At 44.3% G+C, this 20,435-nt stretch overlaps 1 protein-coding gene across 1 annotated transcript in view; it reads left to right on the top strand.

Moving 5' to 3' along the window:
• The window catches only part of CRYBG1 (crystallin beta-gamma domain containing 1), a 228,235-nt gene that overhangs the window by 158,084 nt on the left and 49,716 nt on the right, over window positions 1–20,435 (top strand). Inside the window, exons 3-4 of the mRNA XM_068551364.1 lie at window positions 9,910–11,507; window positions 16,634–18,920. Of these exons, the coding sequence (XP_068407465.1) occupies window positions 9,910–11,507; window positions 16,634–18,920 (3,885 nt within the window). The remainder of the gene's footprint in view (window positions 1–9,909; window positions 11,508–16,633; window positions 18,921–20,435) is intronic.

Below are 20,435 nucleotides of genomic sequence, written 5' to 3'. Positions count from 1 at the left end.
TTAAGGAAACCACAAGAGGCAAAAGAAGCTTAAGCTTCACGATTCCTTCCTTCACAAGGCCTCTTCCAAGGCTCTGTCCCTAAATCTGTAATCTAATATTATGTCGTCGTCTTCTTAAAGAAAGCTCTCAAAATTATATATGCTTCATGCCCCGCAAAACCTGGTTCCAGGGGCTTCCCAGGTAGGGCAGTGGTTAAGAATCCACCTGCCAATGCAGGCGACATGGGTTCGAACCCTGGTCCAGGAAGATCCCACATGCTGTGGAGCAACTAAGCCTGTGTGCCACAACTACTGAGCCTGCGCTCTAGAGCCCGCAAGCCACAACTACTGAGCCTGCGTGCCACAACTACTGAAGCCTGCGCGCCTAGAGCCCATGCTCCACAACAAGAGAAGCCACCACAATGAGAAGCCTGCGCGCCACAACGAAGAGTAGCCCCCGCTCGCTGCAACTCGAGAAAGCCCGCGCACAGCAACGAAGACCCGAGGCAGCCAAAAAAAAAAAAAACAAAAAAACCTGGTTCCACCCCAAGCAAAGGATAGTGAAGCACTGCCAGGCCATCACCACTGAGACCCTTTCCATCCCAGGCCTGGAGGAGTGAGAGAAGGAAGCAATTACTGGGACCTGGCGACAGAAGTGTAGCTGCAAGGGTGGCTGCCTGACCAATGCCATGGTCATGCTGGACCACACCCAACCCAGAGCCTGACAAGGAGAGAGAGGGGTGGGAAGGAATTACCTTGACCTCACTCTAGTCCCTCCCTTTGGTTTCCTGTCAGTGTCTTTTACTGGTTGAACCTATCAAAGCCAAAGGGTAAGGGAGTCTGTATATACCTCATGATCAAGGGCCTGGGGCACAGAGAAGGGTGACAAAGGGTGAGCAAACAGAAGTGCCCACTGTTTACAGAGTTACCTGATTCTACAGCCAGCACTCCATCATAAGTGAGAGCTCAATCCCGGCCATTATTATGTTGCAAGGCTCAGGAGGAAGCATGCCACACAGGTGTAACATACTCTATATGGTCAGTACGTACATAAAAGTGGTACGAAAGTCATAGTCTAGTAAATGAAATCTTATTTTCCTAATGATATACTATAAATTCAAATGGGAAAAGTTACTGAGCTAACTTTTAGAAAGGCCGACTTGTGTCTTAGGAAAATTATCTGATGCTTTGGGCCACAGTTTGCTTCTTTAAGGTAAGAAGAAAATCTGACACAAAGCACACTCTCAATAATTATTAGCGGAATGAATGAGTAAATGACCCTACAATTCAAACATTCTATGATCTTACCTTCCTTTCTAATTGATCAAGTGTCAGTGGCTTTAAACAATTAGCTTTCACTCTGCTTCTGTCAAACAGTAAATGACCTAAAGACAATCCTTAGCTGGAACTGGGTGTCTACTTTTTAAAAGAAACTCTTTACTTCTTCAAGCCCTCTGAAAGGGTGGGGAATACTTTTGGAATAATGAACATACAACTATTTCCTAAATTATGGCTTTCATATTCAATAACACCTCTTTTTCAGGATGCTGTTAAACCTGACAGTTGAAAAAAAAAAAGTCTGCTCCTATTCTTTTACATAATAGTATACCTATAATTCTATACAACAGGATATGATTGCCATTTGGTTTGAAGTGACAGCATTAGAAAAAAAAACAAACATTGAGGTTGTAAGTAGAGAAGTATGTGTCACATGAAATGGAAAGGACAGAGATTTAAAAAAAAGAGAGAACAATGGTGAGCAGCAGAGATGGGGTGGGCAGTGGGATGCTGACAGATATTGAAAACAGCACAGGGGCAAGCATCCCACCCCGAGAGACGGGGGAGCAGTGAGAGTGGAGAGAGGCTCTGAAGGTCTGATGCAATGTACTATTGGTTGCACCATACGAAATTGTACATAGATCAAAACTGGTTGAATGCAGTAATTTCCTGTGCCTCTTTGTAAGAGGCCTGCTTATGATTAAACAGTATTATAGTCTGTGGGTCATTTAGTGCAAACCTTAGCCTATAGTCATTGTAACAGCCATGGAAGAAATCATTATTATAGCACAAATGTAAATAGTTCTGTCTCCAGAATCATTAAGCCATAGCTAAATTATATTTAGTATACTCTGAGGGAGGGAACTTGATAACATATGAAAAAAATATTTAAAAAGTTAAAATGAAAAGTTTCAGTGTTTAATAGGTCAAGGTGTATTTATGTGAACATTTCTTCTTTTGCATTTTGTGTGCGTGTGTGTTGTATTATTTAGAGTGGGCCATATATATTAGCACAAGCAATACCAAAAAGATAGAGTGATGAAGAGGACAGCAGATCATTTTAAATGCCTATTCAAAATCTCAGTCCATAGTGAGCTCACAGGGAATCACAAGTGTTTAAAAAAAAAGAAAGAGTTACTTTTGTACATCACTGACCACATGTTAGCAGGAGGCACATGTGAATACATGTAGAAGATCTTGATCTGCTTTCTCAAGTCAGACTCAGGCTGGGAGCCAGCAGTAAACCTGAAGAAATCCAAGTTTGTGTGCCAGCAGCTGCATCGCCGTGCAGAATCCTCACATGGGCAGAACAGAGCTGCAAATTCTTGACCACACTAAGTCTTTTTTTTTTTTTAATAGATCTTTATTGGAGTATAATTGCTTCACAATACTGTGTTAGTTTCTGTTGCACAACAAAGTGAATCAGCCATATGCATACACATGTCCCCTTATCCCCTCCCTCTTGAGCCTCCTTCCCACCCCTCTAGGTCATGGCAAAGCGCCGAGCTGATCTCCCTGTGCTATGCTGCTGCTTCCCACCAGCCAATTATTTTACATTCTATAGTGTATATATGTCATGCTACTCTCACTTTGCCCCAGCTTCACCCTCCCACCCCATGTCAAGTCCATTCTCTATGTCTACCTCTTTATTCCTGCCCTGCAACTAGGTTCATCAATACCATTTTTTTTTTTTTTTTTAGATTCCATATATATGTGTTAGCATACGGTATTTGTTTTTCTCTTTCTGACTTACTTCACTCTGTGTGACAGACTCTAGGTCCATCCACCTCACTACAAATAACTCAATTTCATTTCTTTTTATGGCTGAGTAATATTCCATTGTATATATGTGCCACATCTTCTTTATCCATTCGTCTGTCAGTGGACATTTAGGTTGGTTCCATGTCCTGGCTATTGTAAATAGTGCTGCAATGAACATTGTGGTACATGTCTCGTTTTGAATTATGGTTTTCTCAGGGTATATGCCCAGTAGTGGGATTGCTGGGTCATATGGTAGTTCTATTTTTAGTTTTTTTAAGGAACCTCCATACTGTTTTCCATAGTGGTTGTATCAGTTTACATTCCCACCAGCAGTGCAGGAGGGTTCCCTTTTCACCACACCCTTTCCAGCATTTATTGTTTCTAGATTTTTGATAATGGCCATTCTGACCAGCGTGAGGTGATACCTCATTGTAGTTTTGATTTGCATGTCTCTAATAATTAGTGATGTTGAGCATCTTTTCACGTGCCTCTTGGCCATCTGTATGTCTTCCGTGGTGAAATGTCTATTTAGGTCTTCTGCCCATATTTTAACTGGATTGTTTGTTTTCTTGATATTGAGCTCCCTGAGCTGTTTGTATATTTTGGAGATTAATCCTTTGTCTGTTGTTTCATTTGCAAATATTTTCTCCCATTCTGAGGGTTATCTTTTTGTCTTGTTTATGGTTTCCTTTGCTGTGCAAAAGCTTTTAAGTTTAATTAAGTCCCACTTGTTTATTTTTGTTTTTACTTCTGTTACTCTAGGAGATGGGTCAGAAAAGATCTTGATGTGGTTTATGTCAAAGTGTGTTTTTCCTATGTTTTCCTCTAAGAGTTTTATAGTGTCTGGTCTTACATTTAAGTCTTTAATCCATTTGGAGTTTATTTTTGTGTATGGTGTTAGGGAGTGTTCTAATTTCATTCTTTTACATGTAGCTGTCCAGTTTTCCCAGCACCACTTACTGAAGAGGCTGTCTTTTCTCCATTGTATGTTCTTGCCTCCTTTGTCATAAATTAGGTGCCCATATGTGTGTGGGTTTATCTCTGGGCGTTCTATCCTGTATTGTTGATCTGTATTTCTGTTTTTGTGCCAGTACCATACTGTCTTGATTACTGTAGCTTTGTGGTATAGTTTGAAGTCAGGGAGACTGATTCCTCCAGCTCTGTTTTTCTTTCTCAAGATTGCTTTGGCTATTCGGGGTCTTTTGTGTTTCCATACGAATTGTAAAATTTTTTGTTCTAATTCTGTGAAGAATGCCATTGGTAGTTTGATAGGGATTGCATTGAACCTGTTGATTGCTTTGGGTAGTATAGTCATTTTCGCAATACTGATTCTTCCAATCCAAGAACATGGTATATTTCTCCATCTGTTTATGTCATCTTTGATTTTTTTCATCAGTGTTTTATAGTTTTCTGAGTACATGTCTTTCGCCTCCTTGGGCAGGTTTATTCCTAGGTATTTTATTCTTTTTGTTGCAGTGGTAAATGGGAGTGTTTCCTTAATTTCTCTTTCTGATTTTTTGTTGTTGGTATATAGGATGCCAGAGATTTCTGTGCATTAATTTTGTATCCTGCAACCTTACCAAATTCATTGATTAGTTCTAGTAGTTTTCTGGTGGCATCTTTAGGATTTTCTATGTATAGTATCATTTCATCGGCAAACAGTGACAGTTTTACTTCTTCTTTTCCAATTTGTGTTCCTTTTATTTCTTTTTCTTCTCTGATTGCTGTGGCTAGGACTTCCAAAACTATGTTGAATAAGAGTGGCGATAGTGGACATTCTTGTCTTGTTCCTGATCTTAGTGGAAATGCTTTCAGTTTTTCACCATTGAGCATGATGCTCGCAACCACACTAAGTCTTGTGCAGAAAAGATTTCCATTCTGTTTTTGTTTTGTTTAGAACTAACCATGTTTATAGTTGTCTGCAAGAGTGCTGATGACTCCTTTTTGGAAGGGAGTGGGGATGTTACTAATTCTTTAGTAGCATCAAATAATTTATGTCCATGTCTACTGTAAGTCCCTGTGCTAGGTGTTGGGAATACGGATAGGTCAATTTTCTTGCTCTTAAGGGGCTTATATTCCACTGTGCAAGGAAAAGATGGGAAATATATGAAAGACTTATTTTTAAACAATTTGTTCGTTACATTTTCAAATAATATGCTCAACGTATTTTCCTTCAACCTCCAAACATGATTTCAGGTGAAGCACTTCTAAATTTAAAGCAACGACTTCAAGGTAATCTTTAAAAAGCAATAAACTATTTTGCCTGTATATCCAAACATTTTGGTATATTAACAATTTATCCTGTATTTCCTGACCTTTTGTTCCCCACCAGTGAGCAGATAGAAGAGATCTCTTAAATTATTTTTAACAGTACAAGGTAGCTTTTATTTAGTGGCAGCTGCTGATAGTAGGTGCTGCCATACCAAGAAGGTTGAGAATCAGAGAACAGCACTGCAGCCAGTACTGCCTGGGCCTCTACACACTGCTGGGCTGTGGTCTTGTTATACATACTCGCACACGGCCCCTAATGAGCCACATGTAATGTTTGCTAACAAGAACACTAAAACGAATCCCAGCACACAACCCATGGACCATTTCTAACATTGTCCTATTGTGGATTATGCTTATCTCAGTAGGGCATGGGTGACAGGAGGATTCCAGGTGCAGGTTTCTGCACAGCGAGGTGGGCAGAAAGGACAGGGTAAAAAACTAACTACAAAGGAGGTCCCGGGTTTGCATGGCTGTTCTATAGTCTGAGAACACCCAGCCTGAGAACTCTCAGGACCCTGACCACACCAGGAGGAGAGCCTGGGGAGTAGCCTGGGGGAGCAGGAAGAGGACTGATGGGCCCCCATGGCCTCTGTGCAAAACACTCCCCTTCCTAACAGATGATCATCGAGGTCGAGGGGGAAGGTGCTGGGTCTTTGGCCTCCCATTCTAGGTTTAGGACCCTAGGTGCAAAGGCTCCTACTTAAGGAGGTGCCTACTCTCTAGACAACTCCCAGGCCATCTCATTTTTGTTTTCCATCTACTATATTCATCCTTCCTCCATGAACACTGTAATGAAATAATCCCTGGCTGAAAAGAAACGTGTCCTGTTTTAAGAAGGGGTGTTCCTCAAAGATGTGACTGTGAACTTTACTCAGGAGGAATGGTGCACTCTGAACTCTGAACTCTCAGAGATCCTACACAGAGATCTGATGCTGGAGATGCAGGGCCCCGACCCCTCGGAGGAAGACTGCATTCCCCTGTAAATGAGAAAGTAGCCTTTGAAACAACGTGAGGCCCCCATTGACTAAGAACTACGAAATGGGCAGCTGAGCCAGATGGATTGTGTTTCTGCTCTTTACTTCCCAGGGAAAAAGCTTTATTTTAAAATCAACTTTATTAAGATAATTTACATATAAAAATTGTCCCCATTTTAAGTGTACAGTTTGATGAGTTTTGAAAGATATGTACACATGTGTAACCATCACCACAATCAAGATACGGAACACTGCCCTTATCCCCCAAAGTTCCTTTGTGCCTGTTTCCAGTCACACCTCCTTGCCTACCCCGCCCTCAGGCAACCTTTGATTTACTTTCTACGATTACAGATTGGATTTGCATCGCCTAGAATGTCATATAAATGGAACCATGCAGTACCTTTTGAGTCTGGCTTCTTCCAGTTAGCATAATGCTTGTGAGATTCATCCATGTCATTACATGTTTTAGAAGTTTGGTCCTTTTTATTGCTGAGTAGCATTCTGTTGTATGGGTGTACCACTGTTGGATCCATTCACCAGCTGATGGGACATTTAAGTTTCCAGTTTTTTTTTGTTTGTTTTTTATTACTACTCCTACTACCACTACTACACATGTCAACTTGATCTAAGTGATTCTTTTTTCTTTTTTTAATTTTTATTTATTTATTTATTTATGGCTGTGTTGGGTCTTCGTTTCTGTGTGAGGGCTTTTCTCTAGTTGCGGCAAGTGGGGGCCACTCTTCATCGCGGTGCACTGGCCTCTCACTATCACGGCCTCTCTTGTTGCGGAGCACAGGCTCCAGACGCGCAGGCTCAGCAATTGTGGCTCACGGGCCCAGTTGCTCTGCGGCATGTGGGATCTTCCCAGACCAGAGCTCGAACCCACGTCCCCTGCATTGGCAGGCAGACTCTCAACCACTGCGCCACCAGGGAAGCCCCTGTTTCCAGTTTTTGATTATTATGAATGAAGCTGCTGTGAACATTCACATCTAAACAAAAGTCTGGAATTCTAGTAAGTTCAACAGACAGAGCAGCTTGGCAGGTGACAAACTGGCTGCCCCTCTGGGGGGAGAAGGAGTCAAGTAGTTGATGAGGTCAAACTACAAAGAACAACAGGTTCTGTAAAAAGCAGCTATAGCCAAAAATGAAAATCAAAACAAAACAAAAACCTGTACTGAGCAGAGAAGACTGCTGATCAGATGCCTTTCAACCGCATGGGAAAAGTGGATTGCAACATCATTGGCAGGACAGGATAACATGTACACTAGTTTTCTATGGACATGGGCTAGAATTGAGCCAATAAGACTCAAACCTATTCCTGGCTACTTCTTTAGGATATGTTTGAAGGCCTGTCCAGGCAGCAGAGACAAAGAGCTCCATTTCCAGAGTTAGAAAGACTACTGGCTGTGGGACCTTGAGCAGGGATAAGGAACCTTGGCAAATGAGCATAAAAACACTACCTATCTTCAGGGCTGTCTGTCTCTGATGAGAATCTATGTAAATCACTTAGTAAGTCTAGTGCATAAGGAATTATTACGTTTAAAAACCATGTAATAACCTTTGACTCATAGTGAAGGAGTCCAAATATATTCCTTAGGAGACTGGAATATTTTAATGTATTTTTTCTTAAATTACACAGTGAATTCTTCCTATATTATTTACATAACCACTGCATAATTATTAATCAAAATCTGGTTAGATTTTAGAAGCGTATCAACTCAGTCAGAAAAGCTCCCCGTGGCTGCAACATTCGATTGTCCCTCTCCTCATGCAGCAGCTGTCTAGTTCCAAAGCTCCCACCAGGGGCTTCTCAAGCACGAAGAATCACCTCTGGAGTTTGTCAGTAAATCTGATTCAGGAGCATTTCCTCAGGAGCCGATTCTGGGGGAAGTGTGGCCTGCAGTCTACTCCTCTGGGCTGACTCTGGCTCAGGGGTGCCCACTGCACTGCCATGTCCTCTGTGGGGAGTTGGGGGTGCTCGGGCTGGAAGCTGAGGACCTGGGTTTGGATCCTGACTTTATTGCCCCCACCCCTAACACACCTTAAGTCTCTGCTCTGAGCTTTGCTTTCCTTATTTCTGCTGTGGGGTAACAAGCACCTCACGTGGCTGTTGCAGAATGACATGATGTTACAGTGCCAGGACTGTCTCAGTAAATGCTTGTGGACCCTGCTACTTCCATGCTTTATCTTACAGTCTTTCCTATTTCCCACCATCTCCCACGTCCACTGGCTGCATATAATTCAAATGAAATGGAGTAGCTTTAAAGAGTGATTCAGAAACTCCTCTGTAAACAGTCAATATTGTAAAAACTGCCCTGAGTCTTCACCTTCCGAGAAAGGTGGGGACCAAGCTAGCTCCTGGGTTTTAGGTGGAAGAGGTAATTCTTAAGTTATTGTAGCCACACGTGTGGTCTGGGTTGCCGTGGGCTCGTTACCGGGAATAGGCTTCCCTCCGCTAGGAGCTTGGCTGGGCTCGCCGCTCGCGCTCCCTCCCTGCCGCAGGCGGGCCTCCTCTTGCTGCCCGCCAGGGCACCTCGCTTACCGGCTCCCGGCGCGCCGCGGCGCCCATTGGCCGATTTGCTTTAATTGATTTGTTCTGAGCGCCCTCCTGGTTTCCCGCGCGGGCGCCAGGTGCCGGCCGTTTTGCCCCAGGCTTTGTAACAGGCGCAGGTTTTTCCCCTTACCGGCACCCGGGCTGCTCGTCGCTGGCGGCCAGGGCCCCTCCCATGGGTGGGTCGGCCCCTGGGGTCCCCCCACCCCCGGTGCGCACCCGGAGCCCAGCGGGGTGGTGAGGGACCGACCCCCGGCCGAGGTGGGCGTGGGAGAGCCCCGCGCGCTTCCGTCAGCCCCGGCCAGATCGGGGTGGGGTCGGGGGGTGGGGATCTGCGAAGGCGGTCGCCCAGCACCTTCGCCCTCCCTCGCGCACGTGCTCGCCGTATTGACACTCCCCGGAACTCCCCGCGGAGAAGACCGTCTCGGGTGAGCTAGGCAGGGGTCAGCTGTGTTCCATGAGGACCAGCGGGCGTTTGATGCCCACGTGCTTCTCCCATTGGACGAGCGGTGCCTGGCGCGCCGAGAACCTCGGGCTTGGCCAAAGGCACGCCCAGGGGCTCGAATTCTCGTTTTCTCAAGGTTTTTCGTTTGCAGTCATGTTGAACCCAAGTGGTTTCCTTCAGTTCTGGAGAAGACTGTTTTTCCCCGTACTCCTTTCCGCCTACAAAAAGAAAAGGCGGCATTTCAGAAAAAATTCCGCCTTTAGTATGTTTACTGCTGCCCTGTAGTCACGCATGGCTGTTTTGCAATTGCATCATTACGGAGGAAGGAGGTAAAAAGCAAAACGTAGAAAGACCTGGGAGTTGTTTATTTTGCTTGAGTGATTATTTGGACCTTCCGAATTTTCTTTCATAATTTTCTTTCTATAGTTAATGTTACTCTTCAGTAGCGCCAAGCATAGATGGTGTTTGAGAAAAATTCAAAAGGTAAAATAAGAGTTTATTTTGTTGGAATGAATTCCCAAACAAATCTCGTTTTCAGTTAGAAACTCTGGCCTATTATTCTGGCTTGTAGTTCCATAATATACTTAACTACTAAAGGGAAAAAAACGGATTCTCAGGTTCTCTCTTTCCCATCCCCTTTTATTTTTCAGTCCAGCGCACAACCACCAGAAGAGAATAAAAGGAAACCAGTTTTGGGAAAACTCGGCACTCTGTTCACGGTAGGAAGGAGAAGGAACACCAGAAACGGGTTAGAAAGTCCCACCAGCTCAAATGCCAAATCAGTCTCTCCCAAAGAAGCAACCTCTTCCAAACTCCCCGAAACAGAGACTGAGAAGAGTCAACTTCGGGGCAGCCAACGAAAGCAGACAGACACGTGCGAGGAGGGCTCCCCCAGGGAGAAGTGCCAGGAGCCGAAGGGCCAGCGCCCCGAGGGCTGCGTCCAGGCGGCCCACCCGGACGCCGAGAGGTCACCTGGCTCGGGCAGCCGTGCCAAGGAGGCGGCTGTGCAGCAGGGCCATGAAAGTGATTCACCCCAATTAGAACTAATGGAGGCAGAGGGAGAGACTTTCCCAGCTGCCACCACCGCTGCCAAGCAGCTTCATTCCTCACTAGAGAATTCCTCCGGGCAGGAGAACGCAGAGACGCTCGCCCGTACTCCGGGGGAGGACGCTTCGCCCGGCGCTGGCCGCGAGCAGGAGCCAGCTCGGGGAGCGAGGGGCGTGCCGGGCTCGCCCGCCGGGGAGCAGCCGGCCGACGGGGCCGCCCGCGTGTGTGCCCAAGGAGGCTCTCCGGAGCACCAAGACGCGCCGAGCCAGCCCCCCGAGGACGCATCGGCTCCTGCAGGCCACCGTCCCGCTGAGGGCGCAGAGAACCAGGCGGGTTCGGCGCCTGCAAACAGCAAAGCCGACCCCCCGGGGCGAGACTGTCGGCCCCGCGAGCGCGCCCACCCCGCCAAATTGTTGACTCTGGACATCTACTTGAGTAAGGCTGAGGTGGCGCGGGTGGACAAGCCGGTCGTGATCAGTCCCGGGGCTGAAGATTCCGGCGATTGCGAAGATATGGAGAAGAGGTCGAGCGGCCGAAAGTTGGGGAGGCGGCGGAGGTCGCAGAAATCCACCGACTCCCCCGGTGCTGACCCGCCGCTGCCCGACTGCGCGCCCCGGAACGACGCGGTCTTCGACAACGAGGTGGCGCCAAACGCGGCCGCCGGGAACGGCTCTGCTGAAAAGAAAGTGAAATCTCCGCGGGCGGCCCCCGACGGGGGCGTTGCCTCTGTTTCCGGCCTAGAGTCCAAGCCCAGCCCCGACCCCAAAGGGCAGCCGCTAGCGGAGTCGGAGCGGAGCAAACAGCCGGCGCCCGCCTCGTCCCCCACCAAGAGGAGGGGCCGAAGCCGCGTTCCGGAGGCCGTGCCCACCTCACCCAACGGCGGCGCGCGGGCTCCGGTCAAGGACTCCACTCCCAGGAGGGCGTCCGGCCCCGGCCCCGGCCCCGGCCCGGCCGCCAAGGAGAGAGGGGAGGAGGCGGCCCGGGTTATCTGCCGCAAGCTTATGGTGAAGAGCAGCTCGCTGCTGCCCGAGATCAAGCCCGAGCCCAAGAGCGGGCCGCTCCCCAACCTCTTCGACGGCCGGGGAGAGGGAAGTCGAAGCAAAGAGCTGGGCAGATCGGTCGGAGGTTCTGACGCCGACGGCTTGAAGCCCAGGAACCATTTCGGTGTGGGCAGATGGACAGTGACCACTAAAGTGACCATGTAAGTAACTGCGGGGTTGGGCCGGCGAGCCGCGGTGGCCGCACACGGGCTGGGCGGCCTCTGAGCGGCGCAGGTTCTTTGCATTTGTGGAAGAACTGTATGTGCGTTGGGTTTTCTCCTCGGTGGTGAAATTAAGATAGTGAAGGGCTGGTTAGCACAGTTAAGGTTTAAGAAGATGACCCATTCGGGGCCTTAGTTGGATGTTAATTCCTGTTAATATAAGCCTTTTAAGTTCAATGAATGTGAAAGTGAGATAACCCTGGAGGTTCAGTGTTTACATAAATAATAGAAGACTAAAAAAAAAAAAATAATAGAAGACTGCACGGCTTGACGAGCTAATTCTATTCTTTATTCAGAATATGCACCAGCATTCCTGGGTGGGGCGTTCTTAAAACACAAATGAATTTGAAAACAGGGAGCAAATACTAGTATGTACTGTATACCCAGTAGCTTTGATGCGTCTGAGTTTAAGAGAATTCACAGAACCTTTTATGGAACTTGGTGCATTATTGGCCTAAAGCTTTACCAAAAAATCTCTAATACGAGTATCTTGGTTCCCCTTTATAATGTTAGGTAGTTTTGTGATATTTTTGCCACCAGGTCGAAAAGTAAGTTTCAATTATTGAAATGAAGAGAGATCAGTGTTTTTACTGGGAGACTATTTGATAAATGAAAGGACACGTTAGAAGGATCAAGCTCAACAGCAGATTGTGACCACTTGCTGTTAAGTTTATTGATTTCTCAAATATTTATTGAGTACCTTCTGTGCATGGTAGTGTGCTAGGAACTATGGGAAAAAAGCCACAACTGTGTTTCAGTATATATTGCCTTTGAAAAGTTTGTGGCACATTCTGGCACCCAAGATGCTGACAAATCAAATAACTATAAGAGGTGATAAATCTGATTAAACTGCCAAATGGATGTTACCATCCCCAAGGCTGGGGGTGTGCACAGGAGGAAGAAATCACTGTTGGTGTTTTGGAGGAAATGGGATTGTGCCTTGATGGTGAGTGTGATCTGTATAGGTAGACAGGACAGAGAGGGCACCCTAGAAAACTCTTAAGACCCTCCCCCTTCCCACACTCATCCTCCTCCGTCTCTCAGCACATGTGGAAAGTATCTAAACTTTTTCCTACATTCACGCATTTATTAAAAGAGCTGATATTTTCACAGTGTTATCATTCTTTTTTTATATATATAAATTTATTTATTTTATTTCTGGCTGCATTGGGTCTTCGTTGCTGTGTGTGGGCTCTCTCCAGTTGTGGAGAGCAGGGGCCTCCCACTGCAGTGGCCTCCCCCGTTGCAGAGCACGGCTCCAGGCATGCGGGCTTCAGTAGCTGTGGCACATGGGCTCAGCAATTGTGGCACACGAGCTTAGTTGCTCCGCGGCATGTGGGATCCTCCCGGACCAGGGCTCGAACCCCTGTCCCCTGCATTGGCAGGCGGATTCTCAACCACTGCGCCACCAGGGAAGTCCACAGCATTATCATTCTTAAACTGAATGGACTCATTCTATTTGAATTCTTTGATAAGTAAGCTTAAGAGTAGGCAGTCCGCTTGGTTAACACTGGGGAGGAAATCCTGCTTAATGAATAACTTGAGCTACCTCACCAGCTGCCAACCTGGAGAACTTGGATAGAGTCAGCAATTTATTCTGCAACAGCAGCAAAGGAGAAATAACCTGAGTGAATGATGCCCATTATTTGTAGAAGGCCAGTGTGACTGAACATTCAGACCTCCTAAGTGTGAGCCTTAGAGAAACTATGCTGTGTACCTGATTAAGGGTGCTTCCCCTGTCTTCCAGTCAGAATACACCAGTGGAAAACCCGGAAATGTTACACTGTTAAGGGATAGGGTAAACAAACCAAGCAATCTTGCAATGAAACTCTTCTTCATGTGCTGTTTCCTGTGACAGAACTAAAGCAAATGTCTTTTTCTAAGGAGTGATTATTTCCTACGTAAAATTTTCCTTTGCCAGAGGCTCAGTTTAATTCTGTTTTGCGCACGGCCTTGCACTTGGTGAATCGGCAAACTATTGGAATGGAGAATTAATAATTCTTTCTCATCCTTTGACCCATTTATGTTTGACTGATGGATTTTTTTCAGACCCTTTAGTTTTTCCTCTGATTGTATTTCAACTGGAGATGTTACACGGATTATTTCTAAAAACAACTTGAATCTAAAATTTTATAGTTAAAACCATTTTATATTCCCCGAAAAATAATCACTGTGAAGCAGCATGTTTCTTGATGCTGTTAGAGAAATTATGTCTCCAGTTCTACCAAGTATTGAATGTTGAGATTCTTAAAATGGTATGTTTAGAATAAGGAGAATTTTCTTTTCATATTATAACCATGGCTTCTTAGACTCCAGGATATTTTCCCTTCTCACATCTTAATGAAGGCATTACAACATGAATTATAGGAGTCTTCCTTTTAATCAGTTCGAACCAGGTTAATTGTAGTGACTCTCTGTAGCAGAAGTTAATAGCACAGAAAGTTTGGTTGTAAAATGTATTTTGACCTTGGTGTAAATCTTTAATGTGCAGATGTGTGTGTCCTGTCCTTAACGTAGCTTATTGGCTAACCTGGAGCATTTCCCATTTACATCATAAGATCTACTTTGATATTTGACTGTTCCTTGAGCTGATTAGTGAGAATTTTTTAAATGTATATTCCCTACTATGTGAACATCCCTCATTAACTGATAGCATTTGTAAGTCCTCTTATTTCTAATCCTCTCACTGGTTTTAGAATTTAATCTTTAAGGAAGTGCTCATAAGTTAATTTTGCTTTTAAATTTCAGATAAGGGCCCACCGTGAGGGAGCTTAGATATCTTAAGGAGATATTGGGGAAAGCAATGCCGAGGAGAAATTCATGAGAATATATCAAATTTAGTATTTAAATAAAAAATTTAAAAATGAACATCTAATTCGTAATGCTGTATTTGGGAAGGACATCTCAAGTCTTCTCAGTCTAATCATTTTCTCCAGAAGGATAAAGTGTCTTCGTCCAAGATCCTACTGCCTGTTCCTTCAAAAGGCTCCTCAGGCCCAGCCTTCTTGAAGGCCATGAGTCCATGCAGGAGACAGTGTGAGATGTTAATGCTTCCCTACTTTGTGTTTTCATTATCGAGGTGGCCTCTAAAGTATGATTATCTTACAGCTCTCTTGATAATTTATTGACTCCTTGGATCATAAATCTGGAAAGAACCAGAGGCGGTCATTGAGGCGAATCTAGTCTGATCCTATCTGGGGAAGCAGAATAGTAGAGTTGTTGGGAGCATGGCATCTGAAACCAGAACACCTAGCTTCTGTCACTTACTAGCTGTGTGACTTCAGGCAAAGTACTTACCTTCTCTAGACCCCAACTTCCTCATCTTAAAAGAGAATGTGTAAAATTGTACATGAGGCAAGCCGTAGAAAGTGCTTGACGATCAGTGAACGTTAGTGAGTGTTATCTCTTACATTTTATAAACCACTAGACTAATGATTTAGACATTTTTGTTTTTAGCTTTGGAGTCTGTTCTTCTTGGAAAGCTTATATAAAAGTGATATGTAAAACAGATAAGTAGGAGTGATTCTGGTTGAAAGGAGGGTGGTTGGCCAACAGTTCCATCCCCCAGTTTCTACTGTCCCCTGTTGCAGCCCTTGAAGAGAACCACAGGATATCTTCAATGATAACATGTACGTGTGTGAACCAGTACACACACATGTTCTAAACTATCTAGTTTTTTGTTTATTTTTACAGGTAGAGAAAGTAGAGTTCAGAGAGTTAAGGTAGCTTGACCAAGTTCACACAGATAATTGGTATAAGAGCCAGGACCAGAGCCAGAGGACATTTTTTTCCTCAGAAAACAGTGTGTACATTCAAAGACTTAAAATTTCCATTAGGGGGTAATTACACCCAAGAAACGTGAGAAAGAAGGGAGACTCTCTTTGCCCCCAGAATGGTGGCAAAACCAACAACTGAGTAATTGATAAGTAAATTATGGTACATCTATATGATGTATTTTTATGCAGACATTATGAAGACTTTTCACATTTTTTAGTAACTTGAAAAATGTTAAAAATGTTAAATATAAGGTTAAATCTCTTTTTTTTTTTTAAGGCAAAATACCAAACTCTATGAACAGACTAATCTCAATTCTATTGAAAATATTTCCCTATGCATACAAAAAAGACGGGACGTATACTAGAATGTTGACAGGGATAGTGTTTGAGTGGTAGGATTATGAGTGGTTTTTTGTCTTTATATTTTCTAAATGTTCTATAGTGAACACACTTGTGTAGTCAGAGAAAAATTTTATGGGGGAAGGATGAAGGGAATAAACTATCCAAAGAGGTAAATAATAGATAAATATTTTTTATAATCTCACTTTTGAGATAATGTAAAAAAAAGTTATGATAAAAAATACACAATTGGACTTCCCTGGTGGTGCAGTGGTTAGGAATCTGCCTACCAATGCAGGAGACACGGGTTCGAGCCCTGGTCTGGGAAGATCCCACATGCTGCGGAGCAGCTAAGCCCATGTGCCACAACTACTGAGCCCGTGTGCCACAACTACTGAAGCCCACGTGCCTAGAGCCCGTGCTCCGCAACAAGAGAAGCCACCTCAATGAGAAGCCCACACACTGCAACGAAGAGTAGCCCCCGCTCGCCGCAACTAGAGAAAGCCCGTGCGCAGCAACAAAGACCCAACGCAGCCAAAAATAAAAATAAATTAATTAAAAAAAAAAAATACACAATTGATTTTTGGGGAACTCATTTACATATTTAAAGTATGGGAGTGCATGAAGTATTTAAATTTGTTCTAATGTTCTTCAGTCCCAACTCTAGTGCCAAGCACTGTACTTATCTACTAGGTACATGATAAACTTATTAGAAAACTTGTTACCCTCTCACCTCTAGCCTTTCTTAGCTATATAATTTTTCATCCCTCATACGGAAGCGAAACATCCATTAAAGGTAATTGATAGTATATTTAGAATTGTTTAAAAATAGTTTCATGAAAAAATGTTACCTATCAGAAAGATATTGGCTTTTCACAGTTTTGTAATAAATTGGTATGTTCACTTTAAAACCAAGGTTAATAACTTTATCTTGCTGCTTTATTCTTGCAGCCCTGCCAAGCCCAAACACGTGGAACTAAATCTTAAAACCCCTAAGAATCTTGGCAGTTTGGGAAACAGGCATAATCCATTTAGCCAGCCAGTTCACAAAGGAAACACTGCCACCAAAATCTCCTTATTTGAAAACAAGCGGCCAAACAACAGCCCAAGACACACTGACATTCGAGGTGCGAGGAACACTCCTGCCTCTAATAAAACATTTGTCGAGAGGGCACAGCTGAATTTAATCAAAAAAGCCAAGGAAATGGAGCAGCCTGAAAAGAAGGTGATGCCAAATAGTCACCAGAATGGTGTGCTGGGGAAGGAAACCTCTGCAGAAGCCAAAGTTACTGTTCCTGAAGAGGAGACTCCTGGTTCTCGGCTTAACCAAGGGGATAAGGTAGATGGGCAAACAGATGCTGGCTGCCCTTCTGAACCAGTGGTTACTGCTCTGATTCCTGTTAAGGACCACGAGCTCTTAGGAGAGGACGACTCAAAGGCTGCTGACAGCAAAAGACTTGAACGTGAAAATATGACTGATACAGCACAAGACAGCCCTGCCATTCTTGAGGCCAAAGATTCACCTCCAACAGCCATACCAAAGCCACAGGATGGATTTTCTGACTCACAGCACCCAGCTGGGTCATCTAATGGGCCTTCTCTTTCACTGGCTGCCCCCATTCCTGTGGATGATCCCAAAGACACATGTGCTCAAGCTCCTGTAAGCAGTTTTCCGTGCACTGATCTAGAAGTGTCAGAAAACCATAATGGATGTACTCTGCCTGTGTCTCATCAGAATAATGAGATGTCCCCCTCTAGACTTGCAGGAGGAGGAGGGGGAGAAAGAAGCCCTCCTTTGTCCCCAGAGCACAGCCTGGCAGCTATGGGAAATGAGTGTTCATCCAAGGTCCTTGTCCAGGTCAGGTCCTTCGTGCTCCCTGTGGAGAACACCAAGGATGTCCGCTCTCAGATCATCTCAGATAGCTCTGAAGTTAGAGAAGCACAGTTGCCAAGCTGTCACAATAATGAACTTGAAGTGGTTTCTGTTGCAAGTTGTACTCCCCAGAAAGAGGAAGTACAGGGCAATAAGAGCACATCACCCAAACACATTCATTGCACAGAGGAACATGTAGCAAAATCTGGCCCACAAGTCATGCCGCCCGAATCAGAAAAAACTCTGCCTATTCAGGGCAACGGAAAACCCCTGAAGACTGAATCCAGCACCACCAGCTACCCTGGCAACAGAAATCATTTAGAAACCCCTCAAAGACCCGATCAAAATGTTGTAAATGGCCAGGACAGTCCTGCCAGCCTTTTGAACATTTCTGCTGGTAGTGATGATAGTGTTTTCGATTCTTCTTCTGATATGGAAAAATTCACTGAGATTATTAAAAAGATGGACAGCGCAGTTTGTGTGCCCCAGAAGAAAAAGAAGGCCAGGATGCCAAACTCCCCTGCCCCTCACTTCGCCATGCCTCCTATTCATGAGGACAATTTAGAAAAGGTGTTTGATCCCAACGTGTTTACCTTTGGTTTGGGTAAGAAAAAGGAAGGCCAGCCAGAAATGTCACCGGCTTTGCATTTGATGCAGAATCTTGACACCAAATCCAAACTGAGACCCAAACGTTCATCCACCGAACAGTGTGTCCTTTTCAAGTCCTTGCAAACTCACACTAATGGGAAAGGCGAGCCTCTGGCAGCTCCAGAAGTAAATGACAAGGAGAACAGGGATGTCACAAACGGTGGAGTCAAGAGATCGAGGCTAGAAAAAAGTGCACTTTTCTCAAGCATGTTATCTTCTTTACCACAAGACAAAATCTTTTCTCCCTCTGTAACATCAGTCAATACCATGACCACATCTTTCGACACCGCTCACAACAGTTCTCTTTCTCGGCCTTCCGTGTTACAGCCCGTGGCTGAGGGTGCCCCACCCTGTGGTTCAGAGAAAGAACAGCCAAGTCTGCCACCCAGCAGCATAATGGTCTTCAATTTCAACTCGTCAGATACATCTCATTCGGGATTGGAAAGTCTGAGCTCCGTGGAAAAGTACCTGCAAAAAGAGGAAACCAGAAAAGATCTGGATTCACGAAGCAACCTACCCGTGCCAAAAACTACATTTTCTGAATTTTCAAAACTGAAGAACAATGGTGATATGGAAAAGGCTAATCATACTGAAAGTGTTCTTAAATCGAACTTGCCGAGCTATGGAAGCAGTGACACAGACTTCCCCGGTCTTTTCAAATCCACCCGGTTTGACCCAAGCATTTCTTTTTCTGGAATGTCATTATCAGATACAACAGTAAGTAGCAACATAGTATTATTTATGTGGGGTATTTTTAAGTCAGAGGAGAAGGGGAGGATGGGCAATTCATGTTATTTGTTTAAAAATGGTTATGGCTCGTGTCTGATAGTTTTTTATTCGTTCATCACATATGTGAAAACCTACTATGTACAAGGGATTTTAGAGTCCAAGAGAAAAGGTACTTAGATTCTGTTCTCAAGGCATTTGTAGTCTAGCAAGGAAAAGTAAGCTACAAATATTTTAGGGCACTTGTGGATTTATGTGTTGTACTGTGAAAGGTGTAGATAAGGTACCTTGAGCGCTCAGAGACAGACAAGGTGTTTTTTCTTCCCTAGTTCTGTGTAAACATGCTCAATACTATACCTAGAATTTTGAACATTTATGAAACAGCGTCCTTTATCTGGAAAAGCCTCCACCGAGGAATCTTGTTCCTAACCCTTTCTCTTGTACTTTGAGATTCACTCTTTCTTCCCCTTAGTAGCAATAAATGTTTATTCCCACATGGTTGATAAAGTATTTTCTCTTTATCTGGAATTAGTTTTCATTAGGGAAGTATTATTTTCCTGCAAAGCTGTTGGGGAGTAAAGAATTTGGTCTCCATTGGCACGTTCCTGTCACAGAGTAGAAAGGATGGCAAAATGCCATTTTGAGAAACAGTTAAGATTTCTCCATCTTCTTTTATCTGACTGCTAGAAGTTGTTTCCTTTACTCAGTTTTTGATGTGAATTTGTGGCTTTCCGTTACCAAGCTTGATACTCAAGTTGAAAGAGGGAGGCAGATAAGGTTTAAGAGCTCAGCTCTGCTAAGCCCAGAAACAGGAGTGGGCCTCTGTATTCCTGTTGCCCACCCCGTGAACCAGGCTACCTGGCAAGTGTAGATCAACATCCAACGCAGTTTATCCAGGCAGAAAATATCTTGCCCCCTTCCTCATTTGTACAGGGCGCTGCCCCCAGTTTGAATTTGTTGTGTTAGCTTTTGCTACAAGCCTATCATGGAATACAATTCTGGAAGCTCTTTCAAAATGTATAGTTGGATTTCCAGCAGCGGCTCAGATCCCTCTTCTCAAAAGTTTTCAAATTTTTTACTCTTAGGGTGCCATACACACACACACACAGATGTAGATATAAAGTAAAAATTATTGAGGACCCCAAAGAGTTTTGTTGATATGGGTTATGCCTATTGGCATCTATTATATTAGAAATTAATACTGAGAAAAATGAGAACATACAAATGTACATTCCTGTAGCCGTCAGAGCAATGATGTAATCACATGTCATGGATCCTCTGGAAAATTCCGCACTACACCTGTGAGAGAAAGAAAGTGAAAAAGACAAATAACCTCTTCTTATTATGAAAATGGTTTTGACCTAATGGACTCCCTGCAGGATTATTGGGGACCCTCCAGGGACCCCTGGATTTCACTTTGAGGACCACTGCTGTAAACAGATGAAACTGAATCAGCCTATAGCACTTAGAAATCCTAAGATTTTTGAGTATTTCTCTGAAGCACAA

Source organism: Eschrichtius robustus, chromosome 9 (assembly GCF_028021215.1).
Source record: "Eschrichtius robustus isolate mEscRob2 chromosome 9, mEscRob2.pri, whole genome shotgun sequence".
NCBI lineage: Eukaryota > Metazoa > Chordata > Mammalia > Artiodactyla > Eschrichtiidae > Eschrichtius > Eschrichtius robustus.
This window is presented reverse-complemented; position numbering and strand designations above follow the sequence as displayed.